The sequence below is a fragment of the Pavona decussata genome, unplaced genomic scaffold, assembly GCF_977016875.1.
Source record: "Pavona decussata unplaced genomic scaffold, jaPavDecu1.1 SCAFFOLD_28, whole genome shotgun sequence".
In the NCBI taxonomy this organism is placed as follows: Eukaryota; Metazoa; Cnidaria; class Anthozoa; order Scleractinia; family Agariciidae; genus Pavona; species Pavona decussata.
Window position 1 is genome coordinate 1,351,079 of NW_028145451.1, and position 27,512 is coordinate 1,378,590.

Here is a 27,512-nt window from a genome sequence, read left to right on the forward strand (position 1 = left end):
AGTATCATTCCAGCGATACTGGAATGATGATAGGTTATAAATTTAAAGCGCGCCAAAGCGCCATTTCCAGTATCCCAATTCTAGAATGCCTTTCCCCTCCACCCCTTCCCCCCAAAAAAGAGCCCTTAATGTTTCACGCCAAAAATATGGAAAATTACGGCTCCTTCCTCCCCTATACTCCACCCCATCCGCGAAGTCAGCCGAACGGATTGCTTTTCAGGCTTTCCAAAAATTCAAGAAACTCAAGATGGCGAATCATGATGCAACTCTTGACGTAACGTCTGACGTACATATGCGTCACATGACGGATACTCATCTGAATAATCATGAATAGTGTATTAAGGCCCAAGATCTAATGAGATAGAATGGTTGAAAGTGGTCTTGCATAGAAAAAGTTGCCCGTGATTTTGATAGCCTGACTACATTCAACCAGTCGATCTCATTGTGTAGTCTACTCTCTTGATAGACTGCCCGGGTGTGTTTCAAAACTCCCGAGGAACTCTCAAAATTATTTACAATTTTGTTTCCACTCAAGTATTGGTAGATTGGTTGTGGAAATTAGCCCAATTCCGGTTTCTTAGTCTTGTAAAGTTTTCAATATTTTAGTTTTCAAAATTATTAAAAAATCGAATTTCTGATGAAGAACATTGTGCGTGTGAAGTAGTTTTTCGGGCACGAAATTATTTCGGGAATTCTCATGCATGGTAAGGTATGTTCATTCTTTGGGCAAGAGCCCCTCCAAGTTGAAAATAACCGACATTATGGCGTCACAAGTATGCTATGGAAGAATCCTCAAATGGGCCGAGAATGGTTCATTTTAACTAGGAACTAGAGATGTGTTTTATTATCTTTTTACGCCATATTAAAAACATACTAGATAGAACGTTTCCAATTCAGTGTCGTAAAACCAAAACCAACGTAATTACTCTGACCAATCGTAACAGATGTAAACAGCACAAGGAACCAATCAGAATTCGAAGCAAAGAAGTGCAGCCGATGTCAAGCGCGGGAAAACGCGTGCGGCCAAAACACGATTAGTTTTGGTTTGGATTCCTATTGGTTGAGAAAGCGGCGCGGGTTGTTTGTAACCAATCACAGAACGTAGTAATGCAAAACCAAAGCAATCGCGAAATTACTTTTGACGCTCAATTAAAAACCGCTCTCTGCTCGAAAAGAAATAGTAATTATAATTATTTTAAAACTTATCAAAAGCAAAGCTACGAGAGTAAAATAATTAGAAAAAGGAATGTGACATTGTGTCTAAAAAATTCCCAAAAACTCGTCAAATTCCATCACGACGACCCATTTTCACTTTTTATTCCGTTAAAGATTGAAACAATGTGAATCATAGCAGGTCACGTGATACAGAGATTCCACATTTTCTCCTGTTGCAACGTTTAGTGGTCTTTTGATACATTTTTGCAGAATTAAGATTGAAAAAGACGTCATGATCAATTATTACTTTAGAAAAATATTGCTAATTAAAATGAAGTAGAAAAAAGTGGACACCAACGAATTCTTCAAAACATACATATGTTTATTGGTTAATTGATTGATTTATTGATTAATTGAATGATTAATTAGTTTCCCATATCGAATAGACAACTTCAATTTCTAATTGGTGCTATCATAGAAAGTGTTTTCAAAGTAGATCTCCCAGTACTAGGAAAGGTACGCTTGTTTACGATTCGTCTGGCGTTCAGAACATCAGATCATCCCCTAAATGGATCTGAAATATAAATGTGAGTATAGCATCAGCTTGGTTACAGATCATGTTCTTTAGTAAGGAACGGGAGGAAGATTTTGAGTCATTTTTATTATTAACACATTCAAGTGACCATTGTTAACCTTTCTACATTCAGGCTTTTGAAGGAGTCGATAAATGTCCCCAGGAGGCCATGCTTAATTACTATGCACTAAAAGTACTCTAACGTTGAGTTACTTCACCTAAAGTGAATGACTTTTGTATGAAAGGAAAATGTTATTGTGGCACGCAATTCTGCTCTGATATTTGCAAGTGGACATAATGGACCCAAGTCTTGAGTAATTTTAAGGACAGTAGCTCCTGTTGTTAGTGCGCATATGATCTGCGCATCTTGGAATAGCACGATAAACTCGGGTTTCTTAAGGATGGTGCCTACTGATACAAAGATATTTTATGTGGTTTGTGACTGTACGGGAAAAGCAGATCTTATCAAGGGCTATTAGAATCCAAAAAGAAAATAACGGGTAGCCGCACATTTTTCCAATTCAATTACGCGTCAAATAAACGAATAAATGAACTCGCTAGGAACGAGCCCACTTCTCTAAGTGAGTAGAATTATCCATAGGACATTCAACGGGACGTTTTCTTTTCGAGGTATGCGTGTGTTTCATGGCTTCTAAATTCCAAAACGAGAAAAATGTTCGTTTGATGTTGTATTAATCTCATAAGCCAATCCAACACTTGTATCAAAACTATCCCCTAGACCTAGCAACATTTGTACTCTGTCGAAAGATTGTTTTTTTGGTTCGTTTCTCTTTGATAAATTAACAATTCTATAGTAGCATTGCTGTGTTTTAAGGATTATACGGTTTTGTGACGAATTTCAAATAAGAGAAATTTGCATGCACTGAATCACTTCTTAAACAATTTACCTTGTGAAATATGATACGTGGCATCGAATCCTCTTCTGGTCCGACGGTGGTCGGATCTAAAAACTATCGTTATCATCTCGCCTGTTCCCCAGATGTAAACTCGTTTGACGCATCGAGGACCAAAGTCTCTCGTCATATGACCAAAGCGGCGCCCACTAGCAGGTTGATGTCCAAACCCAAATATCTTTTGCCATTTAGGTTTATCATCATCACCATCATCACCATCATCGTCACCATCGTCACAGTCGTCATCGTCAACATCATCATCATCGTCGCAGTCATCATCGTCGTCGTCAACATCATCGCGGCCGTAAACACCACTCAAACGCCGTATTGCACGCCATCCCTGGAGTATCTGGACATAATCACGGCTGCAGAGAACATTTTGATGAGCAAGGTTAGGTAGGTTATGTTATCAATCTCGGTTATAAATTCTAAGGCTGTATTTTACGTTCTGCAACCTCTCATATAGATATTTAAGTTTACCTAAATAATGCAATAATTGAAATGATATGAATCCGTTTCCACGTCAGCAACCAGAGATTGTCGAGTAATGCGGCTTACTACTGAAGCTATTTTCTATCTATTAATTCCTCCTTAACTAATCTCCTTTCTCTGAATTTCCAACTTTTGGATATTACTGATCCTAGCAGGATGTTAGTTTCTAGCTTCAAGTTTCTTACTGAATTCCATCAAAAACCTGGAGTTTTCTTATTGTCGTTTAACTATTGCTAAAACGGACTTAATATTTATTGTAGGATTGATTTTAAACTCTAGCCATTCAACTTACCACCGCTCAGTTTCGAACGTTCGAAAGTCCAAAACAAGAGTTGATCCTAGCGGCACAGTGATTGTCCATCTGCAATCAGCATTGTTTGGATAGTTGCCAGGGAAACCAGGGGATGTGATTCTGCCTGCTGGAATGATAAGAGGCCCTCCGCAAGGAACTATAGCAAATAAAAAGACTAGGTTACTCTTTTTATTCTATTTGCCTGCACGTCGTCAAAAAGATATGAACGAGTAAGCGTTCTGGATTTGTACTTTTATTTACATCCTTCGTAGCTTCTACGACGTCCTACTACATTTCACTTTGTTATTTTTGGTTATCTAGTAGTTTTCATTGCGTTACATGTGACTAAATTGTAGTATCTGTGTGAGTTTGAGTCATAAGATTAGGCGTTTATCAAGTTAAGAATTAGATAACAAAGTTTCAGTGAGGTAAGATGACGTTCATCACAAGTCCATGCTATTAATGTTTGTGGTCAACAGAGTTGATAACTAAAGGTAAATTGGCCACCTTGTTGAGATTAGAGTGCTGACGTTTCGAGGGTTAGCTATAGCCCTTCGTCAGAAGTTAGTTTGTTTTTTGAGTGGCTTTGATCTTTTTATAACAGATGTAATTTTAGACTTCGCTGAACTCTGGACGTGACGGATGACACCTTGCTGTGAGAGGGTTTAGCTGAGGGTAAAATTTCCCTCCAAAAAAAACAATAATAACAATAATTAATTGAAAGCTCCACTGTTCAATCACAAGATATCGTCAGTGGCACGGCTTTCTTTTTCCATGTTGTCATGATTTTATATCTTCCTTTTTGCATGGTGTCATAATCAAGTTTTTTTCTCAAGTAGCCTTCAATGGAAGTAGATTAACATAAATAATTAGCCTTTTAAAGTTAACGTAAGTACAAGTACCAGCGTTCATTTTATAATTGCTTACTTGCAGCCATTGGGGTCGCCACATTGTATCTAGCAAAGAAGCCTCTCCTGGTAAAACTGTGATCAGAACTGAAAACAATTCTGATCATCTGGCCTGTTCCTTGTATGGTAATAACTCCCCCATCTTCCTCCTCGTCAATTTCATCAAGATAATCGAAGTCGTCATCATCGTCATCATCACACTTATCATCGTCATCATAACGATGTTTATCGTCATCATAATCGTCGTCATCTCTCTCTCCTCCACTCAATCGACGAACCAGCCTTCGGCCAACAAAGATGTCCACGTAATCATAGCTACAAACAAAAAGGAGATAACCACATTCATAATGCTTATAGGCAATTAGCCTTTTCTATTTTAGATTTACTGACCTCCTCGGCAAATCTAAAGATGGTTTTGTTTTCCTTGGTTAACTTAGCTTTTTTAAATTTGGTTAGCTTTCATTAATGGTCTGATTCGCTAGAGCCCCATTCAGTCCATAGGAATGAATAAAAAGAAATCTTAAATAGAAGAAAGACTTTCGCAGTTTTTATAGGCAACTTAAAGCATAATAAAAAAGAAATTTTGTGATCCAGGCGCGCTATCACTCCTCCATGTTAAAACGAAAAGCGCCATTTATGATTCTATACTTACCAGTGCTCCGTTTCGAAGAAGAGAAAATCTACTCTGAGTTCTGACCCCTGTGGAACAGTGATTGTCCAAACACAATAGGCGTTGTTAGGGTAATGCAAAGGGTAATAAGGAGATGCAAAGAACCCGGACGGAGGAGTAAGTGGACCACCACATCGCCCTAAAAGAAAAATACCTCCATGAGTTTTAACCACATTTTTGATTGAATTGTTTTTGTTTTCGTTGTTGTTGTTGTTGTTGTTGAAACCAAGAGCTCATAACTGCGATAATAAAATCCACGCTGATTCTGGGGTGACAATATTAATTTTTAGTCATTATACGATTAATGGCAAACAAGTGCGTTCAATAAAGTCAACAGACGTTTTTAACTCTGAGAAATGGAGAAGTCTTAGCTATCGGGATGCCAGTGCGCTACATTACTTTCATCTTGTCGCTCTGAGATCGGTAAATTCCAGGTCTGGTTTGCCAGATTTTTGTCTTGTCCACGAATACATATTTTCTTTAAGTGTCTGCCTTAGTAATTCAGCTATTAAGCCATGAATTTATTCTATCCAATATTTGTCATAGCGTACGTTTCTGGTCTGAACCCTTCCTTGCATGGCTGACTTTTTTCTTTGTTCATGTGTCTTGATGGTTTTGTTAGTGGCGGATGGTATGAAGGTGGGAGCACAAGGGAGGTGTTGCAAATTCTTTTACCTGGTGGAGTCGGTGGTAGAGTTGTTGCAGGCACTGTGGTTGGAGCTGTAGTAGGAGCTGTTGTCGGTGCCGCAGTCGTGGTTGGTGGTTGTGTTGTTGTTGGGGCCGCAGTGGTCGTAGCAGGCTGAACAGTGGTGGTACCACCAGGGGCAGCAGCTGCGTTACAAAGGGGTGTATTGCAACAGTTCAGTGAACATGACTGTAGCGCTCCACTGCGAGAAGTGTTTATCATATCACAGCCTTGGTTACCAACACAAAGGAACTCTGGAAAGCATCCTTTTGAGTTGATGGATTGACCTGGAGAGGGAACAACCGCCTGAAGCGTGTAGCAGACCAAGCCTGATGTACAATTGTCTAGACGCTGCGATGCAGTACAGTTCTCCAAAGTTTGTCCGTCACAAACAAAACACTGTAAAGGAGATGCGGGAGCTGGGGTAAAAAGAAAACAATTATCTTAGAACAGGTTCCTGAACAACTCTTCCCTTCCATCACGATGTTTTTTTTTTCCAAGCTTGAATTCAACAAATATTAAATAATAAAAAATAATAGCTTCTTTAAAATTCACCCTCTAAAGATATTGAACTTTTGCCTGGTTACAATACTTACCACGCAATTCCCTACTCTTTCCATCTCAATATTGCATTGTATTGTTAGTATTGTAAGTAATGTAAGATATTGCAAATATTGTTCTTGTCAGTCAGCATTGTAAGCATTGTTAGTATTGTAATTAGCTATTTCTTATGCTGTGCTTAATATTGTAAAAATATATAAAATAAAATTGAAAAAAAAAGTCCCTACTCTTTTATTCTCTCAGGGTTGCCTGGTAACGGTCAGAGGAGCGACTACGTAAAAGAATCCAGCTCATGGTATATTATATGACACAGTATACTGTCATTATGCGCTATCCCTATTTGGAAAGCACGCATTTTCAAGGGTATTGGGAAATTTCTAATTTTCCTCTCCTCCGGGTAATTAGCATTTTACCCTGTGAGCGAGTATATCAATTTCGCCACACTTGATCTCCGACAAGACAACTCGATTTAGTTAAATCATCAATGAACAAATAATCTTAATAATTAAATAATTATTAGATGAATGAATGAATGAATGAATGAATGAATGAATGAATGAATGAATGAATGAATGAATGAATGAATGAATGAATGAATGAATGAATGAATGAATGAATGAACGAACGAACGGACGGACAGACGGACGGACGGACGGATGGATGGATGGATGGATGGATGGATGGATCGATTTATGCATGGGTGAATGGGGTGAATGGATGAATAGGGGCACCAATCAGGTTTATTCATACCTTGTTCCTGCGGTTGTAAAAACGCATCTGGACCGACAGCACGCGCCTGAGCTGCTACTACGCATGTCATCACCATCTGCCAGAAACGATCATACATATATTGTGTTACAAAGTGATAGTGTGACTTCAGTTCATAACACTAGCAACATATAATGAATGGCGAAATCGTTTACACACAACCTTACTTCCTTGAGTCTTAACTTGCGATTGAACGGACCATCAAAACCTGGATCAAATCTGCCCCATGACAATTAAAAACTATCAACACACATCAAGTAAAGCTGATTTGTAACCTTTTTTCTGCTGCTGTAATGCAGTAATGGGTAGAGAAAGGATTTTTTTTGTTGCTTCACGCTTGATTTAATAACCATTAACCGTTTGACAAAATTGGCAAGTGGTGACAACAAAAGTGCACATGTCAGACCAACTCAGTTTACTCCCAAAACGATTTCACCAAAAAGTACTCTTAACAAGATTGCACGCAACTGTAAACTAAGGGTCATGTGTTTGGGTGAGCGAATCCTTATACCCTGTGATTTTTCAATATAGTTTTAATTGCGGTAACACCGTTAGTTGTGAAATTTATCTTACTACTCGATTCAATTGAAACATGAGAACTGTTAATGTTGTGCCTAATTTTATTACAACGACAGCAAACGATTCAAGAAACATAAAAAAACCCACCGTGAAACAACATCCACCAATCACAGCGGCTTACCGTGATTATTTTACTTCTGTCTATTGTCTCATCTTCTGAGTTGTAGTTTTCTAAGATTTCTACTTCAATTATTGATTCTAGTGCGAGTGCTATTACGAATACGAGAATGGACTTGAAGTTTTTAACGAAGTAGTAAAGAAGAGATATGTCCGAGGAAACTCTATGTTGGCTCTACGAGAAGGAGAAAATTGACGCAGTTTCATGTTTCAAAAAAGTCGATATATCACCTACATTTTGAGGACTTGTTTTCGTCACTACGTCGTTCTCACAAAAACTTGTAGTAAAATGACGACGGCTACCTCGTTTTTCCGCCAAAATGACACTGGTTCACTTGCACGCGCTCGTTGTCTATCAATGGAAAAACTTGTACCCTTTACTACAATCTAACGGTCTCTATTGAAATGCACTGTGATCCCATACTCATGGCAGCCATGAAGAAACTGAGTCGGAGAAGATATCGCAGCTTAGAACGCTTCATTCTCTAAAAAACAGGCAGCCAGTAGAAGCGACAGAAAAGAAATTTTTAAGACGTCGACTTTGAATTTTCTCGTCCGACGCACAACAATGTATTTCAAATGTGCGGATGAGGTCATACAGGCAATTCTAGATATTCCTATGTACCCATGGCACAACAAAGGTAATTAAGCCATATAATATCATCAAACTACATACGAGACTAAGATCACAGTGCTTAGCCTGACCTGAAAAAAAAATATACTGATATATACACTACATCCATATGTATACCTTCCAGAAATATATTTTGTCTAAAGCAGCACCGCAACATTTGAATTCCGTTGCTTCTATTTTTCAATTCACCTGTAATGCTTGAAACAGTGTAGCCTATTTTTTTTCTACCCGCCTCAATTGGCTTTCGCTATATACGGGTTAAAAGTCTTCGCCTGAAAGTTCTCTGAGAACATAACTATCGAAATGTCAAGGTCTTGTGTTTGTGACGACCGACCACAATACTGTTCACTAATTTTTGGAACGTTAATGACGAAAAACAAAAAGCAAATATCCGCGTACAGTGATACAAATATAATTAATATATTACATTACACGGAAAAAGTAGCATAATTCTTCATATGTGCAATATTCAGATGTAAATTAGAAGCAACAGAAGGGCATCTTTAAGTAGTTGTTCAGCACTTCGACACCAACCAACTCTTTGAAAGAAGTGGTTAGTTTTGACGCTTTCTCTACATTATCCCAGTCCAAACCACTTGACCTCAGTAATAGTTTCATTTCTTTGTCTCTATATGAGGTATACCCGAGGTCCATATAGCCTACCCGAGGTTGTCGGACCATCTTGAGATGCGCAGAACGTGTGCGCAGTAGCAGAAGGAGGAACCGTCCTTAAGTTCAAAGGCAAATCCGTTGACCCTAAAGGCGACTACAGTATCACTAAAACCAGTCATTTGGCTAACGCTCCTTAAGCATACAATATAAATGACTGAATTAGCATCAAAACCGGTTTATTTCACAAAGTTCTTTTGAAGCAAACTAGACATAATACTAGATATATCGGGATCCAATAAATCGAGATGAAAAAAAGTATAGAGAGGTTTTAAAGTTCAATTTTTAAACCCTTAAAAAAGTGAACCAAAATAGTCAGAAATTACCCTTTAAGCAAGAGCTAAGTTACAGTTTGCACCAAGGAACATATTTTTGTAAGTAAGATAAACCCTTTTGTTTCAACAAAATTACCTGTAAATATATGGAATGTCGGAAAAATCATACCATTTCGTCACAGCACAGTTACATGAAATGAGTACCTTCACGAATGCATTACTAAGCAGGTGCCTGGGTTTGCATTATAAATCCAAGCAAATACTTGATACCGAGTTATGTGTCTTTATTTCCTATACATTTGCTGCGCCTTTCAAGAAAGAGAAAATGACTGAATTTAAAAGTTTTATCTCGACGGTAAATTTTGAGCGCTGGCACATTGTTTGTGATATTGGCTCCAGCGTTGTTTGCAATGATAGTTTTTTTTTCCCAAACCATTGTCTTTTTTATAAGAAGTGGTTAGTTTTGACGCTTTCTCTACGTTATCCCAGTCCAAACCACTTGACCTAATAGTTTCATTTCTTTGTCTCTATAGGAGGTATACCCAAGGTCCATATAGCCTACCCGAGGTTGTCGGACCATCTTGAGATGCGCATAACGTGTGCGCAGTAGCAGAAAGAGGAACCGTCCTTAAGTTCAAAGGCAAACCCGTTGACCTTAAAGGCGACTACAGTATCACTAAAACCAGTCATTTGGCTAACGCTCCTTAAGCATACAATATAAATGACTGAATTAGCATCAAAACCGGTTTATTTTCACAAAGTTCTTGTGAAGCAAACAAGACCTAATACTAGATATATCGGGACCCAATAAATCGAGATGAAAAGAAGTATGGAGAAGTTTTAAAGTTCAATTAAAACCCTTTGAAAGTGAACAAAATAGTCAGAAATTACCCTTTAAGCAAGAGCTAAGTTACAGTTTACTCCGAGGAACATATATATATATATATATATATATATATATATATATATATATATATATATATATATATATATATATATATATATATATTGGTAAGTAGGATAAACCCTTTTGTTTCAACGAAATTACCTGGAGATATATGAAATTTTGGAAAAATCATACCATTTCGTCACAGCACAGTTACATGAAATGAGTACCTTCACGAATGCTTTACTAATCATCTGCAAGTGCCTGGGTTTGCATTATAAATCCAAGGAAATACTTAATATCGAGTTATGTGTCGTTATTTATTATACATTTGCTGCGCCTTTTAAAAAAGAGAAAATGACTGAATTTAAATGTTTTATCTCGACGGTACATTTTGAGCGTTGGCACGTTGTTTGTGATATTGGCTCCGACGTTGTTTGTAATGACAGTTTTTTTCCTAAACCATTGTCTTTTTTATAATTAACCCGGTGAAGATCCCTTCCAACACATTTGATTTCTCACCGAAATTTCATGAAATAAGAAAGCGCTCCTAGGTTTCCTTTGGAGTTGAGCAGAAGTTATTCCTTCTCAAAGTTATTCCTTAACAAAGTTTGATTACAGTTAACAAAGAATGAATACTACTTGTGCAACTTGAAATGAGAAAAAAAGTGTTTATATGAGCCAAGTACACCGAAAACAATCCGGCCCAATTACACATACGAGTACAAACCGTATTTATTAGCCAGTCTCAAGCTTACCGTCAAAGAAAGCCAAAGTTTCTTCATATTCAGTCTCTTCTCCTGTACGGTTTTGTCGGTCTGCCTTCTTATGTCCCTTATGGTAGTAAAATCACTATTCTCGTAATTTATAGCACACGTTAACCAATAGGCACCCTTTCAAAGAGATTGCCAGAGTTTATCTCGGTTAAGTGTTGGTATTGTTTCTTCAGCGACTCCGACTGTCAATATCAAAAAATGCACACGATCACAGTTGAAGTAAAAAAAACCATTCGTTTTTGGGCGAATTGAAAGTATTATGTCATTGTTACAAGAAGTACGGTGTAGCTTCCAAAATTGTTTCAATGGAATACTTCATTTTCTAAAGTAAAAAGATAGCTCATTCAAGCAGTGAACTGTTCCTTGCTTACTCTAATCTAATATTGAGCCAATTTATTCGAACTGTATTACTTATATTTTATATTTAACCCGCACGTCTCTACAAGTGCGAATGAGCAAGGCAATTAGAGTTCCTGAACAGTTATCATTTTTCGCAAATGCACTGTTTTATCCCTCTGTTTGTTTACATTGCGCTAACCCCAAAAACTCAAATCCTAATGTCCGTTTATAAATAGACCTAGTAATACTTAGCTTTAAATTTCAATCTGACAATACCTGAGGATAAAATTTTAGCCAGTGGAAGCTAGCAAGTGGAGCCGACCGGCCGCTTGAACAAAATAACAACAAAACAAACAAACCAAAAAAAGGAGAATTTCTTTAAAATAACACTCTCAAGTGTGACACCGTGTTTATAGTTTTTGCACGTATTTTAGCGTGATACATGTGTTCCTTTGGTGATCTCCTAGTTTGCCACTATTTATTTTGATTATCAATATCTTGACATTCATTTTTCCTTTTGGACATGCAAAACATGTACAAATTTACCATTCAAGATGAAAAAACGACTTGTGCGAGGTCATCGTTGAAAAGTCATTTCATGTTTATTGTTCGAGGCCGTTAGTGTACCATAAGCATCATATTCGTTACACACTATTATTTATCGTTTTATGATCATTCAGTAGCTTCTGCTTTTTGATACACATGCGGTTTCACAAAATGACAAATAATCAATATAGGGGAAACTAATTGCTGCGGTTTTGGTCTATTACCAAAAAAATTTGATAATCTCCTTTAAAAACCCACTGTGTTAATATATGTTATGACCAAATTACATAAAGTGTTAATTAACGGTATAACGGAACGACGATTAAAAATATTTTATGCGTGGATATAAAAAATAACCGGACGAAAAAATGTCGAAAAAATAAAAGAAAATAATAAAATTTACTTTCGATAATTTGTTATTGCAACCGAACTTTTGTGTTTATTTTTACTTCAACTTTGAAGTGCAAATATTTAAATCTAACGGAATAGTTGATGCACTTCCTAACAAACAAAAGCAAATTTCCTGTTTTATTTTAAAGTGTTATTTCTCAATAAAACAGCAGCCAATAAACGAAACGACGCCACTGTTGAAGCCTACATTTTTAAAAATCTTGTATAGGACGACGTTTGATTTCAATATCGTCCTATAACAAACACGGATGCTTTGCAATATTGCACTGGTATAATTTTAGGCGATCTTCTTTAATTTACCGAATTATATTCGCGCTTTCGTACTTCATTGTTATGGAATATCCTCTGTTAAAGGCCACTTATCTTAACAGCTCACACGGCAGACTAATGGCTTTTCTGTCTCCCTGATCGATAGAGCTCCTTCGTACAGAGGGGCCGTCAATTAGTGAAATTTTTTAACAAAACATAGTTTACATTCAAATAAGGGAATTGTTCTGCTATTAGGGAGCAAGATAATAGGGTGGTGCAGTGTTGAGAGCACTCGCCTTACACCAATGTGGCCCGGGTTCGATTCTTGGAGTTGACGCCATATGTGGGTTGAGTTTATTGTTGATTCTTGTCCCTGCTTCGATTGCTTTTCTCCGGGCACTGCGGTTTTCCTCCCTCCACAAAAACCAACATTTTCAAATTCCAATTAAACCTGGAAACAGTGGGAAAATAGCCACTCTGTGGATGTGCCAATGAAATCCCCATTTATTGTTGTTTATTTATTGATCCAATATTTTAATTCTTTCTTAGTTGAACGGGTTTTTCGAATACATCTTCACGGTGTAGCCAACGCCTATACAGGGTAAATGCTGTCCAGATTCTATGTAAAACCCACCACCACTTCTTAAAGTAGGCCGGGCTGGTCGCCGGTTTTGTGCTTAAAGACTGAATGGATATCTCAATTTACCATGTTTCTTAATCTGGAATCGATGAAGAAGTTTTTAAAAATAGTATTGAATAGTGGAATGAGTCAAAATCAGGAGCGAATATGCTCCTGACCAGATTCAAACTTAAATTAACGTCGCATGACTTATTACTGTGCAACAAGAAGCTGAATACAGTTGGGTGTTTTTTTAATGATTCTAAAGAGTAAAACACTTGGCAATATAATATAAATTATTCTAAATAAAACTAATTTTGTCCGATATAATGTTCTGACAATGTTTTAAAAGTTTAACAAAAAGAGAGAAATGCGCCTATATTTTCTCGTTCGTATGATGAAAAATTTAAGAGGACACAAATCTACAGACATTAGTTCTTGGAAACCTAAAAAGGAGACTGGCAAATTTCTGAATGTTTGGTTTGTCAACAGAGTTAACAACAACAACAACAACAACAAGCTTTATTTGCATGACTATAACAAATACAGTATTGCAAAAGCTATTCATAGCTAATTATTGATTCGTTAACTAATTCTTAAGATAACTTAAAATAAAATAAAATAAAATAAAGTAACTGAAGTCTTTGCTTATTTTAAACTTTTCATACAGTAGAAGTAATCATTCCGGAGAGAAGTTTATCTCTCAATTCGAAGCACGAGGAAACAAATGAAATTAATTGAGTGTTTATAAAATAGTCTGTTGAGTTCATTATATGCAATAGTAAAGTTTCTTTTACTAATAGTCGTGTAAATGGAAGGCTAGGTTCTATTTTAGAAAAGAACATATCTCTTAAAGAGGAGTAACTTGGGCAACCTAATAAAAAATGAATTTCGTCTTCAATGGTTTTACGGTTGCAAACATTACACACCCTTTCATTTCGGGGTATGTTGTCTAAAGGTAAATTGGCCACCAAACGGATTCGAGTGCTGACGTTTCAAGCTTTAGCCCGTCGTCAGAACGAATCGCTTGAAGCTACGGTGGCCAAATTAACTTTAGTTATCAACTCTGTTGATAAACCAAACATTCTTTTCTACTCCACCGATACAGCACCTCAGTTTGGTCGGATCAGCTACGAGCCTACAACCATAAAATTATCGTCAGTTTGTCTCGTCGAAAATTTCTGAATTCTAATTAATCAACATCGTTGTAAAGACATGCCACTTTCATTAACTGCCTGACTGTTTTTGACCACTCTGTAATTTAATCCAATATCAAATATAAAAAAAATTATTGTTATTTGAAACATTTTAATGTGTCCGTAATTTTAAAACATGTTTTGAATCATTAAAAAATGAATAAAAAATTCTAGAATTCTACAAGAGGTTCGCACATGTTTTAAGGACAGTACCACCTTTTACTACTGCACATACGTTCTACGCATCTCGAGATTGTCCGAGAAACTCAGGTTACCTTAGGACGGTGCTTTCTAAACAAATATGTCTTATAACAATGCGGGAAAAAGAAGATTTTAGAAAGGGTTGTTGAAATGCAAAACGAAAAATAGGGGTAACCACGCATTTTTCACAGATAATTTAGCTTCAATAGACCTTATTCGTTTCGCCGTTTACTTTTGAAATCAAAGCCATGGATTAGTAACCCGACTAGAATTTTAGGTATTAATTATTCTTACGATGAGAAAGAAAACAATGAAATGAACTTTAATAATCTTAAGGTAAATAAAATGCAAACAAACTTAGATATATGGAGGTCAAGGGATCTAACACTCTTTGGGAAAGCCATGATAATCAAGGCGCTCGGGGTATCATCTTTGGTATATTCAGCTTCAAATTTCAGTGTACCAAAAGATACTGTTAGCATTGTCTATTGCAGGCTGTTTAGATTCCTTTGGAAAAGTAAAAGAGACAAAATCAAAAGGAAAAGACTTTATCAGGATTATGATAATGGTAGCCTACGTATGACGAATAAAGAAACGATGATTAAAGCATTACGATAAGCATGAATTCCGAATTTGTTCCTGATCATCTTTTAAAGAAATCAGTATGGAGGCCTTCAGTAGTATTTTCTTTAATGTAATTATCAGGTAAAAGACTTTGAAGACATACGCTCTTTTTATGGGGATATTTTGTTGTTGTTTTTGTTTTCACCACCTCTATTGTTTCCAGACTTTATCCGAAAAATAAAATATGAGTATCAAATTAAAAAGATTATTTAATATATATAATGAAAGCTTCTCTTCTTAGATTGTAGTATTTATCAAAGAGGATGATTATAGTAATATATGGCATTGTAAAGTGTTGTCAGTATTGTACGTTTTAAGCTTTAAGTATTGTATACGTGTTTTTATAAATGTTAATTAAAAAAACATCTACCTTTAGTGACCGCCGATCAATAGTAGTGCCAGTCTATTACCCTTAACGCGGCCTTTACCGCTTCGTCACATCAAAGGTTTAGCCGTCTGACCTAATGACACTAAAAATCACCGCATGTGTTTACTATCAATGCATTGCAATTGTTGACAGACCTTTGGTGTGACCTTCGGCATCCGTTTCGAGTCAAGCACTTTGTATGCTATGTAAGGAATGTGCCCTGCTCGACACGGTAGTCTAAAAATCAAGAAAATGGTTGAAATCCCTTACAAAATTAAGAAAACGGTTGAAAACACTGAGAAAATCTTTAAAAAAAAAAAGCTGTAGAAAGCGATTCTTCGTGCAGTGTGATAGATGGTTAGATTATAGGAACTCTCGTCGTCCAAGAACTCTATACAAGCAGACAGAAACTTACATTAGTCTCGGTATACTACTGAGCGTCGTTTAGTTTATTGGCTGCAAAGTGAGGAATTCCAGAACGATGTAGTTAGAGAGAAGTAACCTAAATAGTTGCCAAACTCATAATAGTGCCAAGCAACTAGCTGCAGCTCGAATCATCATAATACAAACTAATGAGCATTTTCTTGATCCTGATAATGATAGTAATCTCGTGTTATTTTAACTTTTGAAAAACTTCCAAGTTGGAAATAACAATTCTCAAATTTCCCCCTTTTAATGGCGAACTATTGGTAATAGATTCATGATTGTGTACTAGCAAAGGAACCCGGAAATGAGAACGGATTGAAGCCTTGTTTTCAGCAAGGAAGCTCAAAAGCAAATAAAGGTATATTATTAAAAACGTTCCTTTTAAACAACAGGGACCAGTTGTTCAAAGCCCGATTAAGCTAATTCCGGATTAACGTGAACTTTGATGCGAGTTTAATTAATAATCAATAAAGATTGTCCAAAAAGATTTTTGTCCCTCAGTTTTGCTTTAGACTTCTCTTAACCTTTAGCTTGAAATTAGCCTTTTAAACCATTTTAAACGAGCGAGATGAAAACCTCGATTAACTTTTAATCGTGGATTAGGGTTAATCGGCTTTCGATCAAACGGGAACAGTAATTATTTATGTCCTATAACAAACCGTAAGTCCTTTTCACCAGTTGAAGTTAAAAATAGGTTACAACGTATATCGCGCTGCCGGTGATTGAAATAGAACATCTGTCGCCATTTACAGGTTAATAGTGGACGATAGCCACCTGTATAAGAGGTTAAATTACACGCTTAAAGTTCATCGGACTTGGCACGAAAGATCACTTGGTTCCTAAAATAACTCGATCGAGAGGAATGTTCGTTAAAATATACAAGGCCATTTAACGGGAAATCGCTTTTAGGTCTAATATTACAATATAATAAGTTTAGCTTCTTGTTTATGGTTTTCATTGTTTTTGCTTCGTCTGTTTACAGCTCTTGAAGATAAAAAAGTAATATTCATTTTCTCACCGGAGTATGACTACTTTTCCACTTCTTTTTTCAGATTTAGTACTTGTTCTGTTATGCAAAAAAAAGATTAGTCGCCTGTCGGTTTTTTTTTTCTGTCGTTAAATATATTATCTTAATGATATTTTGAGAATATTCACGAATGATTAAATTGAAAGAATCATTAAATTTAAACCTTAGCATTTTGAGGATTTTTTTTTTTATTAAAGCAAATAAATGTATTTTCGTATTGTGACCAAGCACTTTCCACTACTTATAAACGTAATTTAATTACAAAACATGTTCTCAATTCTAAATGATTCTTAAACATGATTTTAAGAGTAGCCGTTGACAAAAGTGTGAACATTTTATAATCAATCGTTGCGCATGTTAACATGTTTGTCAATTTAGCTGAGTCGAATAAAATGTGAAATGGGTGATTATTCTCCAGTTTAACATGAAAACAGATGAATTACGAAAACTTAAGGGCAGAGACACGGTGATGCATGGCATCCGATGATTATGTTGAAGTTTGTTTGATCTTTGTCGACAACGCCAAAATCTCCACTGATATGCCTAGTAATATCTGGGGTAGATTGACTACAGTTTGTTTTGCGAAACCCAATATTGAGAGTATAGTAGCAGTTTAAGATCGCCACACGTAAAAAAGCTGCAATTTAATTCTTCTGTAAATGCCATTGTTTTTCTGTGATTAAAGTCAAAGTGGAAATACTACTGAGTCCAGCAAAGCACCTGAAGCTCGGAAATGCGTTAGCCTGAAGAAGCGTGTTGATTTGTTTTTATCGATATTGACTATGAAACGTGACAATCAAAGCTATATTAGTTCACTTTCGTCAATTCCATTAAGCTGCAAAGTCATTGGCTAACAAAGGTTATAAAAATTACGAGTGTAACGGTCTGCACTTAGAGTATATATAACAGGGTCTTCGCAGTACGGTACCAAGTCCTGCCAGAGACAAGAGCAATAAACATGAAGTCACTTCTTCCCGTTTTAATGGTAAGTCTTGATTCATCAAATTATAGTTTTTCTTACAGTGTGAAATGAGACTTTTAAGAGCCTAATGGAGATGCATTTTCACTGGCCAAGTTACATTTTAAGGCGATAAATGAAGAGCCTTTTTCAAGTTCCGAATATATTACGTTTGATGCTTAAAAAGAGGATTTCTCATCAGAAGCACGCGACTTAAGTTAGACACTTTAAAATAAATCCTCCATCCAAAAATATTTTATCAGTCAATAATTATGAGCAGAGGATCTCTGAGAATCCTTGCGTGGGTAAACTTTACCCACGCTGTTTCTCGTAAGTCAAAAAAATTTACCTCTATGAATTTTCTTCATAGCTGTAATACTTGATTTCGATGTATTTTTGTCACAAACAACCCAATTCAAAAAGCCATACTCCAAAAGATTTCGAAAGGTCTAGTTGTTGTGGGCACAAAATGAAGAAACCATGAAAATGTAGAAATGGCGTGCTCAGCCAATCAGGAGCGAATTTTTTCGCCGCTCGTCCGGAGTGAGTAATTTTGCCCTCGGTGAAAGGAAAATTAAGAAAAAAATACCCTCTGTCTCGATATATCAACATTCAGTAAATATGCCCTCTATGTTATAAGAGACTGAAGAAAAAACATGAATATATTGCTGTCATAAAAATAACGTAAAATCTTCAGTGTGCAGAAATAAAATTCAAATGAGATAGAAGAAGAACAACGATTTATACTGCGTATGCTCTTCCAAGTTTAAAATCACGTGATGTACCTCTACCTCGTTTTGAATTTATTGCACGAAGTGGTTCAGTTTAGCTTGCCGCACGAACTAACGCCTGAACTGCTTAAATTTAGTATCACATCAAGTCACCAGTATTGTTTGCATCAATTTGTTTTGTTGTTGTTTAAATATTCTTCATCATACTTATAATATACCCGGTGGTTCTAAAAAGGGAATCTCCACATGTATTTTTATTTGAACAACTCTCTTTGCTGTAACCTTAAAATTAACCGTTAAAGGCATAGACATTGTTATCTGGAGTCCGCCTGAAATAATGGAACTCTCTACGCCATCCAAATGACTAAACCATGAAATCTTTTTCTACATCAGCGGTTCATTGAAAACTCGGAATAATTATAACCTTTAATTAACATTGAAGAACTCTGTATTTTTAGTTACATGACATAATCACTGAATTTTATTTATTTATTTTTTTTGCAAAAAGGAAACATTATCCAAAATGCTCAACTGTTTTGCATTGGGTCAATATCTCGACTCTGCATGCATGGATGTCGGTTACTTATTTGAGCAACAACCTTCAATTTTAACAAAATAATGAGACCAATACATTCGCATTACGTGCCAGATTTGCCAGTATAGAACAGAATTGGTCTTAAGTATTGCGAAATGTTATAAGAATACAAAATTACCTTCAAATGGCTTACCTTTGAGTGGTGTTCTTCTAACGCAATGACTTGTGAGCCAAAGAACGACCAAACCTCAGCTGCATTTTAGGTTGCTTTCTGATATCCCATTGATAGGAAATGAACACTTTTTTCTACAACTAAAGCCACGCTAACGTGGACTTCCAAACATTCGTTTCCACGAAAATCGTCTGGTTCTGGCCTAAAAGGTCTTCTCCATTCCTTCACCATGTTTTTTTTTTTACTTTTATACATCCCATAATAAGAGCTGCGCCAAGGTTATTTTCTTTCACCAGTAGTTCAATGTCTAGTTTTCATTAACTTCTCCTTACCGAAAGAAACGTTTTCCATTTGTCATTCACATGAGTCAGTAAATTCACTATATGAAAACGTGGCTTGAAGCTGTCGATGACAATGAATGTCTGGATATTGAAAATGAGCAACTATGACATGGCTGTGTCTTAGCCAATACCTCAATCAGTTATTGATGTTGTACCTCAAATCACACTTAACGCTACAGTTTTCAATAACATTTATTTTGTTTAATGTTACCGAAAGATTTAATACCTTTGTCTTTAATTACATAAATCGGTCCTAATTGTTAAATGTCCAAGTGAAATCTAAAGTATTCACACTCCAATGATAGACTGTGTGATGTTTTATGGGGGGTAGTTAGTTTGCATGACCGGGTTATCTAATAATCCGCTATCTCTGTTAGAATCATTCCATGATGTTAAGCGATGGAATGCCTTAATTGTTTTGGGTAGAATGCAATTAAAGAAAGTAAATAATGTGGTTCACTAACAATGAACGAAAATTCGGACTTGAACTAAAAACAGTTTGTTTTCGGTTCGACTTCTGTTGCTCGGGACCAAATTTTTTTTGGTGTCTTATCTTCAGGAAAAGAACTCCATTTTCTTGGTACATCATTCCGTGTTGAGTACCTTCCAATATCACTAAATACACTGTGTTGTGTTCTTTTCAGGTAGCGATAAGCTGCATAGTGGTTGCTCAGTCGGCGAAGGCGCCATTTCCTTGGAACATGTGGCCTAAGAACCTGTTTCCAGGACGACAACAAGGTACCGAAAGTCTAGAGCAGAGTGAAAATCATGACTGGTCATAAATATAATAGGCCATATCCGAGTTGCTTTGAGCCTCATTTTGAAGCGAGGCTAAGTAAAAAGTTTTTATTATGAAAACGAGTTTTCATTCATATGGAAACGCAATTAATTCACCTAGCCTCGCTTTCATAATGAGGTTCACAGCAACTAGGTCCTTTCCTAAAAGTCACAATTGTTGTCAAATGGAGTGTTTTCACATGACGTCACGGAGGCCATGTTGGTGCCCCAAAACAAAGAAATGGCGGCCATGTTGGTGTCCCAAACTAAACCTCTGGGAATTGAACTCTATTTTTATGCAAATACTTTTTTTTTGTTTCAGTATACCAACTATGGCCGGTAGTCACGTGAATGAAAACACTCTATAGTCGAGGAAAAATATGATCTTTAGATATATTCGGCAAAAATCCTCATGGATACAAAGCTTAGCAGAAAATGCAACTATTGAACATCAGTGAAAATGTCTTTGATTGTAAACCCGAAAAAAAACTTTCGGTAGATGATCTTTTGATCTAACTAGTTCTTTATTTGAATTTATTTCAAATTAATTCCAGAATAGCTGCTCTCCGTTTATGCTAGTGTGTGCAATTTTTCTTTTCAGTTCCAAAACATGCATAATATCAAGCACTGTACTAGGGTCAAAACCTTCTGATCCTTGCGTATGTGCTCGTTCTATTCTTGCGTCGAGCTACTTTCTCGATGAAATAAGATTCCTGCTATTGTGCTTGCGTCACACGTGAAAACGGGGCCTTAAAGAGGCCTTTTAGAGAATGCTACTTTACAAATCACTTTCGGTAGATATAGAAGAAAATTACCGCAAAATCAACGAAAAATAAAATTACTCCCGAGCTTCTAGTAAAGAAAAGATTCAACTTAGTAATTTTCTTTGCCTTGTTTCAGGGTCTTGTGGTGGTCCCCTGACTGGTCCAACGGGGAACATTGCATCTCCGTATTACCCTGACAACTACTTTAACAACGCCTATTGCGTTTGGACCATCACTGTACCACAGGGATCACGTTTCAGGATCGACTTCCTCTTCTTCGAAACCGAATCATGGTCAGTGAGAACTTCATCCTAAAACATTCTTGCTATCTTGAACACTCTAGGTTAAGGAAAGTTTATTGGATAAAGCAGGAGTTAGAGATTGAGAATAGTAAATTATTATAAACATTACCGTATTTACTCGAATAAGCGCCGCCCCCGAATAAGCGCCGCCCTCGATTAAGCGCCGCACATGGAGCGGAATGGTTAATAAGCGCCGCCTTCGAACAAGCGCCGCAGCTCCGGTGCGGCGCTTATTCGAGTATTTCCATAAGATGATAAAAATACACTGTAATCGCTGCAATGCGGTTCTCAGCCAGCAATGGGATTTTATTTTCATCAATAGTGATGTTTTTCAGTTGAAGTGAGTATATCTTGATGCTCTTTTATTCAGTTCTTTCTTCAAAATGTTCGCGTTCTTCAGTTCTTGCGTGAAGGCTGTAAACTTCGCCGGTACGACAAGCCCAACCTCCCTCTTTCTCTTCCCTGTAACTGTTACAGCAGGGAAATGTTTTGGCTTTGTGGTATGAGCCTTTTAATAAGCGCCGCCCTCAAATAAGCGCCGCCCTCGAATAAGCGCCGCACAGGAGACACGAAAAATTAAATAAGCGCCGCGGCGCTTATTCGAGTAAATACGGTATGCATTAAACGAAACAAATATTTATCTTGGAGATAACTAGATTTTCAGTTCTTTACGAGAAAATAATGTGGAAAAGAAATGTATGAAACTGATATATACTTGAACTACGAATGAAAGAATTAGTTAATACATGAGAGACTATCGCAATGATGTGCGCAACTTTAAAGCAGGTTTCAATTACAAAAAAACCTCTGAAATAAAAATTCAGGCTGGAACGAGATTCGCACTCTTGAAAGCGGTGGTGCCGCTGGAGTGCTCTACAAACTGAACTATCAAGCCAACTGGGAGCTGGTGACTTTGTGAAGTATAATATACCGTTAGAGATCAAGAGATGGAGGTGAAATGTATGAAAAACATATATTCAAAAATTTTTAATTAATAGGTTATAACAAGAGACTATGAGGTAAGAGAGCGAACCCCCATACATGCCCCTCTTCCTATGAAAATTTTTTTCAATCTATTTTTGTTTGCGTTGCTATTTTAATGTCGACATCTTATTGATCAGTTAGAGTGGCGTCATTTAATTTTAAACTCAATGGCGGATTATAATTTCCCAAAATAGCATGGCGCGAACTAAAAAAAAAGATTGAAAATAATTATCATGGGGCACAGGGATTCGCTCTCTTACCTCATAGCCACTTGGTTATAAAAGTTAGTAAAACGTTTTAGACTATTCAGTGATTTTCTTCGAAGATAACTGAATAGTCGAAATCGTGAGTTGTTTTAACTTTTAATAACATTTTTATGTTTTTTTTAGCCTTTTAATTACATATTTCATAATTTTACGAGCAAAAAAATGTTAGTAGTTTGTTGTTGTTTTTGTTTTTAACACAAAGCATTAATTTTATCTGAACTTCGGATGAAAGAATTGACAAATGGGACAACTGCGATGGTCTCTTATTTATTAAAAAACATAATAATATATTGGAGACAATAAGCGAACTCATGCTTTGTGTTCACAACATTTCATTGGGGCCTAATTACAGCTTCAGACCTGGCGCCAAGCAAGTGAACTTCAATAATCAACTATGATGACGAAATAAATGTCACTGAAAGCTAATGGTTTAAAACATGAATCAAGACACTGAATTGTTTGTATCTTTCCTTCGTTAGTTACGATTCCGTCAAAGTGTTTGTGGGTAGACGGCTGGTTCATCGTTTGGCTGGTAAAGGAGAAGATATGGGCGAGAAGTATTTGAAAAAAAATGGTGATGATGATGGCGACGATGACGACGATGATGATTGTGACGACTTTGATCGTAAAGATGGTGACGACAAAGATGATCGCGATGATGACAAACGAAACTTTCGCCAGTACTTCCCCCACAAGAAACGTCGGCGAGATGCAAGTGTTATCTCCATCCAAGGAACCGGAGAACAAATCAGAATTGTATTTAGATCAGATCCCTGGGTCACTAGAAGAGGATTCTTTGCTCATTACAGTGTGGGACAAGCAGGTAATAAGATAATTAGAATGAAGATACGTTATTAAAATGTGTGCTTTGTTGTTCAAAGCGAATCACATGACAATGAACAATGCCCTTCTTTGAAACTTGCTACACGTTTTTACCAGAAAAAGATCCCTCGACGATGTAAAACTGACTAATGTGTACCAACGTAACGAGTTTACCCCAAATTGTTATACTATACCTCTTTATCAAAGTACCTAGTATTTTTAGCAGTCTTAAAAGCACTGTGTTCGTTTTTTTGGAAATCAATTTGATCGCACGCAAAACGTTTAGGGTGGTGGCGTTTAGTTACCGACACATTTGCCATACCTATTTTCTTTGGTATGCAACTTGTATCGTTAACAATTGTTTCTAATCTAAGAGCCAAAAAAGGAAATACGCAAAAACATATAGCAGAAGTTTTCTAAGATATAATTTAGCAAACGGAGCTAACGAGCTCTAGGAACTCTCTGATTTTGTTGCAAAACGAAATATGTGGTTAAACGTCCGTTTTTCGTTCGTTCTTGGTTTGTTTGCAACCTGTAAGTGTTAAATGCATGTTAAATGTATGATTTTATTTTGCTTGATTAGTAATCTGTGGATTTCCATTTGTTGGCCCATCTGGAAACTTCACATCTCCTGGTTTCCCAGCCAACTATCCCAATGATGCTCAATGCAGATGGTCGATCACTGTGCCAAGAGGATCCACCCTGATGTTACACTTTTTGACTTTTGAAACTGAACGATGGTAAGTGGTGTTTCGATTCTCCTTTAGTTTAATACACATCGCTTTTAGTAAGCTTAGAATACTTATGGATATGTATTAAATTTATAGTTTAAGATAAATGCAACTAAGCAGTAAGCATTTTTATGACAAGGAGCCCTGTTGTATTAGTGTGGGTAGCGTAACAGAGGCTTTCGAAAAAGCTGAAGCGGGAAATACCACAAACATCGCTGGAGGATCGCTGGAGGATCGCTGGAGCATTTATTTGTCGCATGCGCAGACGGTTGTTGTAACTTTTCTTTGTAGCGTTGCTGCGAAAACGTTGTTGTGGACAAAACGATTATGATGCGTTTTCTGCAGAGCGAAAACGGAGCAAACCTTAAAACGAGCTTTATGCGCAGGGGGAAGAAATAAAATACAATTTGCTGGAAAGGAGGAAATGGCACACGAAAGTGAAGATGTTAATAGTTAAGGATTTTAAGGACGGTGCCTACTATTGTTACTGCGCATACGTTCTGCGCATCGCGAAATACTCGGGTTTCCTATGGGTGGTACCTACTAACACAGGAATATTTTTGCGCGGTTTAAAACTATACGAAGAAAGCAGAACTTACCAAATGCTTTTGGTACCTCAAAAGAAAATTGGGGGTAACCATGCATTTTTCAGAGATAATTTAAGCTTCAATTTAGGGAAAAAATCCCATACATTGCTTTATATTTTGGCGTTTTATATAGATATTACTGCTAAAATATCTCTGAAAAATGCGTGGTTACCCCCAATTTTCTTTTTGAATTCCAATAGGCGTTGCTAAGATCTGTTTTTCCCGCATAGTCATAAGCCGCACAAAAATATTTCGGTATTAGTAGGCACCGTCCTTAAGAGACCTTTTACATTTTAAAGGAACCGGAATTTTATTATTATTATTATTATTATTATTATTATTATTATTATTATTGACTTACGGGTTTCAAAAGAAAATCATGAACTTTTCTTATTATTTTCTAAGTACCTATAACGGGAGTGCTTCAATCAAAGCTGATAAATGATACATGAAAGTAGTTGTTCTTGTCAATACGTACTTCCTAATATAACAATCACTTTCAAATTTCAACCACTACAAGAGGTACGAGCGTAACTAGCACCACCTCCCACAATAAGAAAATGGGAACGTAATAATTCAAGATCAAAGGCATAAATGAGCCTAGGCCAAGTATTTGTTCTTTTACAGCCACGATTACCTTGAAATCACCCAGGGATGGCGTGTGCTGCAGCGTTTGAGTGGCGTTTACAAACGTTTCAGCTGGTACAAAGGGAGAGATGATGACGATGACGATTGTGACGATGATGACGACGATGATGATGATGATGATGATGATGATGACGATGACGATGATGACGATTACAAAAAGAAATACCGAATGAGAGGCTTCTTTGGTTTCCCTTTCATGTACATTCCGGGAACTGGGGAAGAAATTGCGATCGTCTTTAAATCTGACCGCATTATCACAAAACAAGGATTTAGTGCCATGTATCGCGTTTTACAAGGTAACTTTAAATTCAGTTCAGTTGAAGGACTTTTACGATTTAACACTATTAACTTTACTGGTTAAGTTATTTCGGGGGTTCGCGAAAGGCCCTTTCAAATTAATGTCAAACATATAAAGGAAGTTATAGCCAGTAACTAAACTGATTGATGAGGCATTCTGTTAAGACCTACAAGTCAACATTTTAAATGATAGTAAACTTTCTCTCCGGAAGGATCAGTAAATTCTGCTCAAGGAAGTACTGAATTACGTTTCACTGAATGTAAGATGATATTTTAATATCTCAGTATTCCAGTCGGCTTTAGTATTTCAGTATTTCAGTTAGTATTTTTGTGTTTAAGTATTTTAGTGCCTTAGTATTCTAGTGTTTTAGTAGTGTTGTTGTAACTTAGTTTCATAGGGCCAAAAGGAAGACTACAGTCTTGACTGTAATTGTGCACCCTGTTGAAATAAACTGTCATTCGTAACAAAAAGATATATAGTTTTATTTACCTAAGCCAGGATTTAATGTCATTCGTGTGAGAAGATATGACCAAGTCTCAATTGTTAGTATTCAAAAATGCATTTTAAACACTGTCTCTCGTGAACAGAGATGAAGGGGACGCGCTACTTTTAATACGCACACCCTTCTTTATCAAACGTTCTCTTTATTTATTTATTTATTTATTTATTTATTTATTTTTTCCTTTTTTTTTTCAGGGAGCTTATTCGGTTAGAGCTCACCGATGACATCACAAACCAACTATAAAGAAGCCTGGAGGCATACTTATTATCTTAGGATCTGAAGTAACAATCTGCTGCATGTGAAAGAGTTGGCGAAGAGGATTGGAAAGCGAATTGAAGTTTAGTATATACTATTCTTAGTATAAGAAGGAAGATTGGAATTCGTAAACCAAGGAAATATCTGAACCTATGTAACCTCCATTCATAAATTTTTTGTTTTTCTTTAAATTCCATTTACTATAAGCGAAAAATTACAAATAAAAACCTGATATATACACTTACCCAAAAGTAACTGAGGCGTATTTCGATTTTATTAAATTTTTTGTCCCTTTTTATTAAAAAGAAAGGTTTAAATAAAACTAATAACCTATATTGTAAGACAGATTTGTTTTGATTTGCAAAACGCTCCAGTTGGAATGGAAGTATACGCTGTGCAAATAGTTCAACTTTTTCAATTTCTTCCGCCACCACCCCCCCCCCCCCCCTTCGCTCCCTCCTAAAATATCAGTCCATAAAAACCTCCCCTCCCGGGAACCAATTGAATTTCATACCCAAACATGCTTTCTTAAGGACGGTGCCTCCTATTGCTACTGCGCGAACAAGGGTTTCTTAACGGCGATTTACACGGTACGACGTTGTCGCGTGCGACAAGCTTACGACAGGCCTACGACACGAATTGTTTCGTGTAAATAAAGCCTACAACTCGCTTACGATTGTCGTGTACGTCACAAGAAATGTCGTAGGAGTTTAAAACATGTTTTAAAATCCTACGACAATCGTAGGTATAGCTAACGTTGAGTGACGAGAGTTGTGTGCGATCTATAGAAATCGCATGCGACCGTCGAAAGCAAAAGTTGTACCGTCTAAATCGGCCTTTAGGAACGGTGCCTACTAATACAAAGGAATTTTTGCGTGG

General features: G+C 36.7%; 2 protein-coding genes across 4 annotated transcripts; one reads left to right on the forward strand and one right to left on the reverse strand.

Annotated features, from left to right (window-relative positions):
- Nucleotides 1–1,516: 1,516 nt before the first annotated feature.
- On the reverse strand, nt 1,517–19,768 carry LOC146485011 (uncharacterized). 3 transcript variants are annotated; one of them, XM_085103895.1, is made up of 8 exons: nt 19,378–19,768; nt 7,002–7,077; nt 5,681–6,109; nt 4,988–5,144; nt 4,355–4,650; nt 3,428–3,584; nt 2,638–3,008; nt 1,517–1,729 (listed from the first exon to the last, which is right to left on the reverse strand). In XM_085103895.1, the coding sequence occupies exons 2-8, from the start codon at nt 7,075–7,077 to the stop codon at nt 1,713–1,715; spliced, it is 1,503 nt and encodes a 500-aa protein (XP_084960021.1). In that variant the 5' UTR covers nt 19,378–19,768; the 3' UTR covers nt 1,517–1,712. The 3 variants fall into 3 exon arrangements, with proteins under 3 accessions (XP_084960021.1, XP_084960020.1, XP_084960019.1); XM_085103894.1 differs by lacking the exon at nt 19,378–19,768 and adding an exon at nt 15,663–15,683; XM_085103893.1 differs by lacking the exon at nt 19,378–19,768 and adding an exon at nt 10,938–11,059.
- Nucleotides 17,827–26,974, forward strand: LOC146485012 (tolloid-like protein 1). Its single transcript, XM_085103952.1, has 7 exons — nt 17,827–17,945; nt 20,342–20,435; nt 21,375–21,531; nt 23,270–23,613; nt 24,196–24,352; nt 25,558–25,874; nt 26,573–26,974. Exons 1-7 carry the CDS (start codon nt 17,919–17,921, stop codon nt 26,587–26,589), a joined length of 1,113 nt encoding a protein of 370 aa, XP_084960078.1. The 5' UTR covers nt 17,827–17,918; the 3' UTR covers nt 26,590–26,974.
- The last annotated feature ends 538 nt before the right edge of the window (nt 26,975–27,512 follow it).

Excerpts from the sequence above, each read along its gene's own strand:
- LOC146485011 (XM_085103893.1), bottom strand. The coding sequence starts at position 10,964 with ATGAAGAAACTTTGGCTTTCTTTGACG. Across the intron at positions 7,078-10,937 it reads AACTTTGGCTTTCTTTGACG|ATGGTGATGACATGCGTAGT; the intron begins GTAAGCTTGAGA and ends CGTTTCTGGCAG. Across the intron at positions 6,110-7,001 it reads TTTACAACCGCAGGAACAAG|CTCCCGCATCTCCTTTACAG; the intron begins GTATGAATAAAC and ends TTTTTACCCCAG.
- LOC146485012 (XM_085103952.1), top strand. The coding sequence starts at position 17,919 with ATGAAGTCACTTCTTCCCGTTTTAATG. Across the intron at positions 17,946-20,341 it reads CACTTCTTCCCGTTTTAATG|GTAGCGATAAGCTGCATAGT; the intron begins GTAAGTCTTGAT and ends TGTTCTTTTCAG. Across the intron at positions 21,532-23,269 it reads TTCTTCGAAACCGAATCATG|TTACGATTCCGTCAAAGTGT; the intron begins GTCAGTGAGAAC and ends TTCCTTCGTTAG.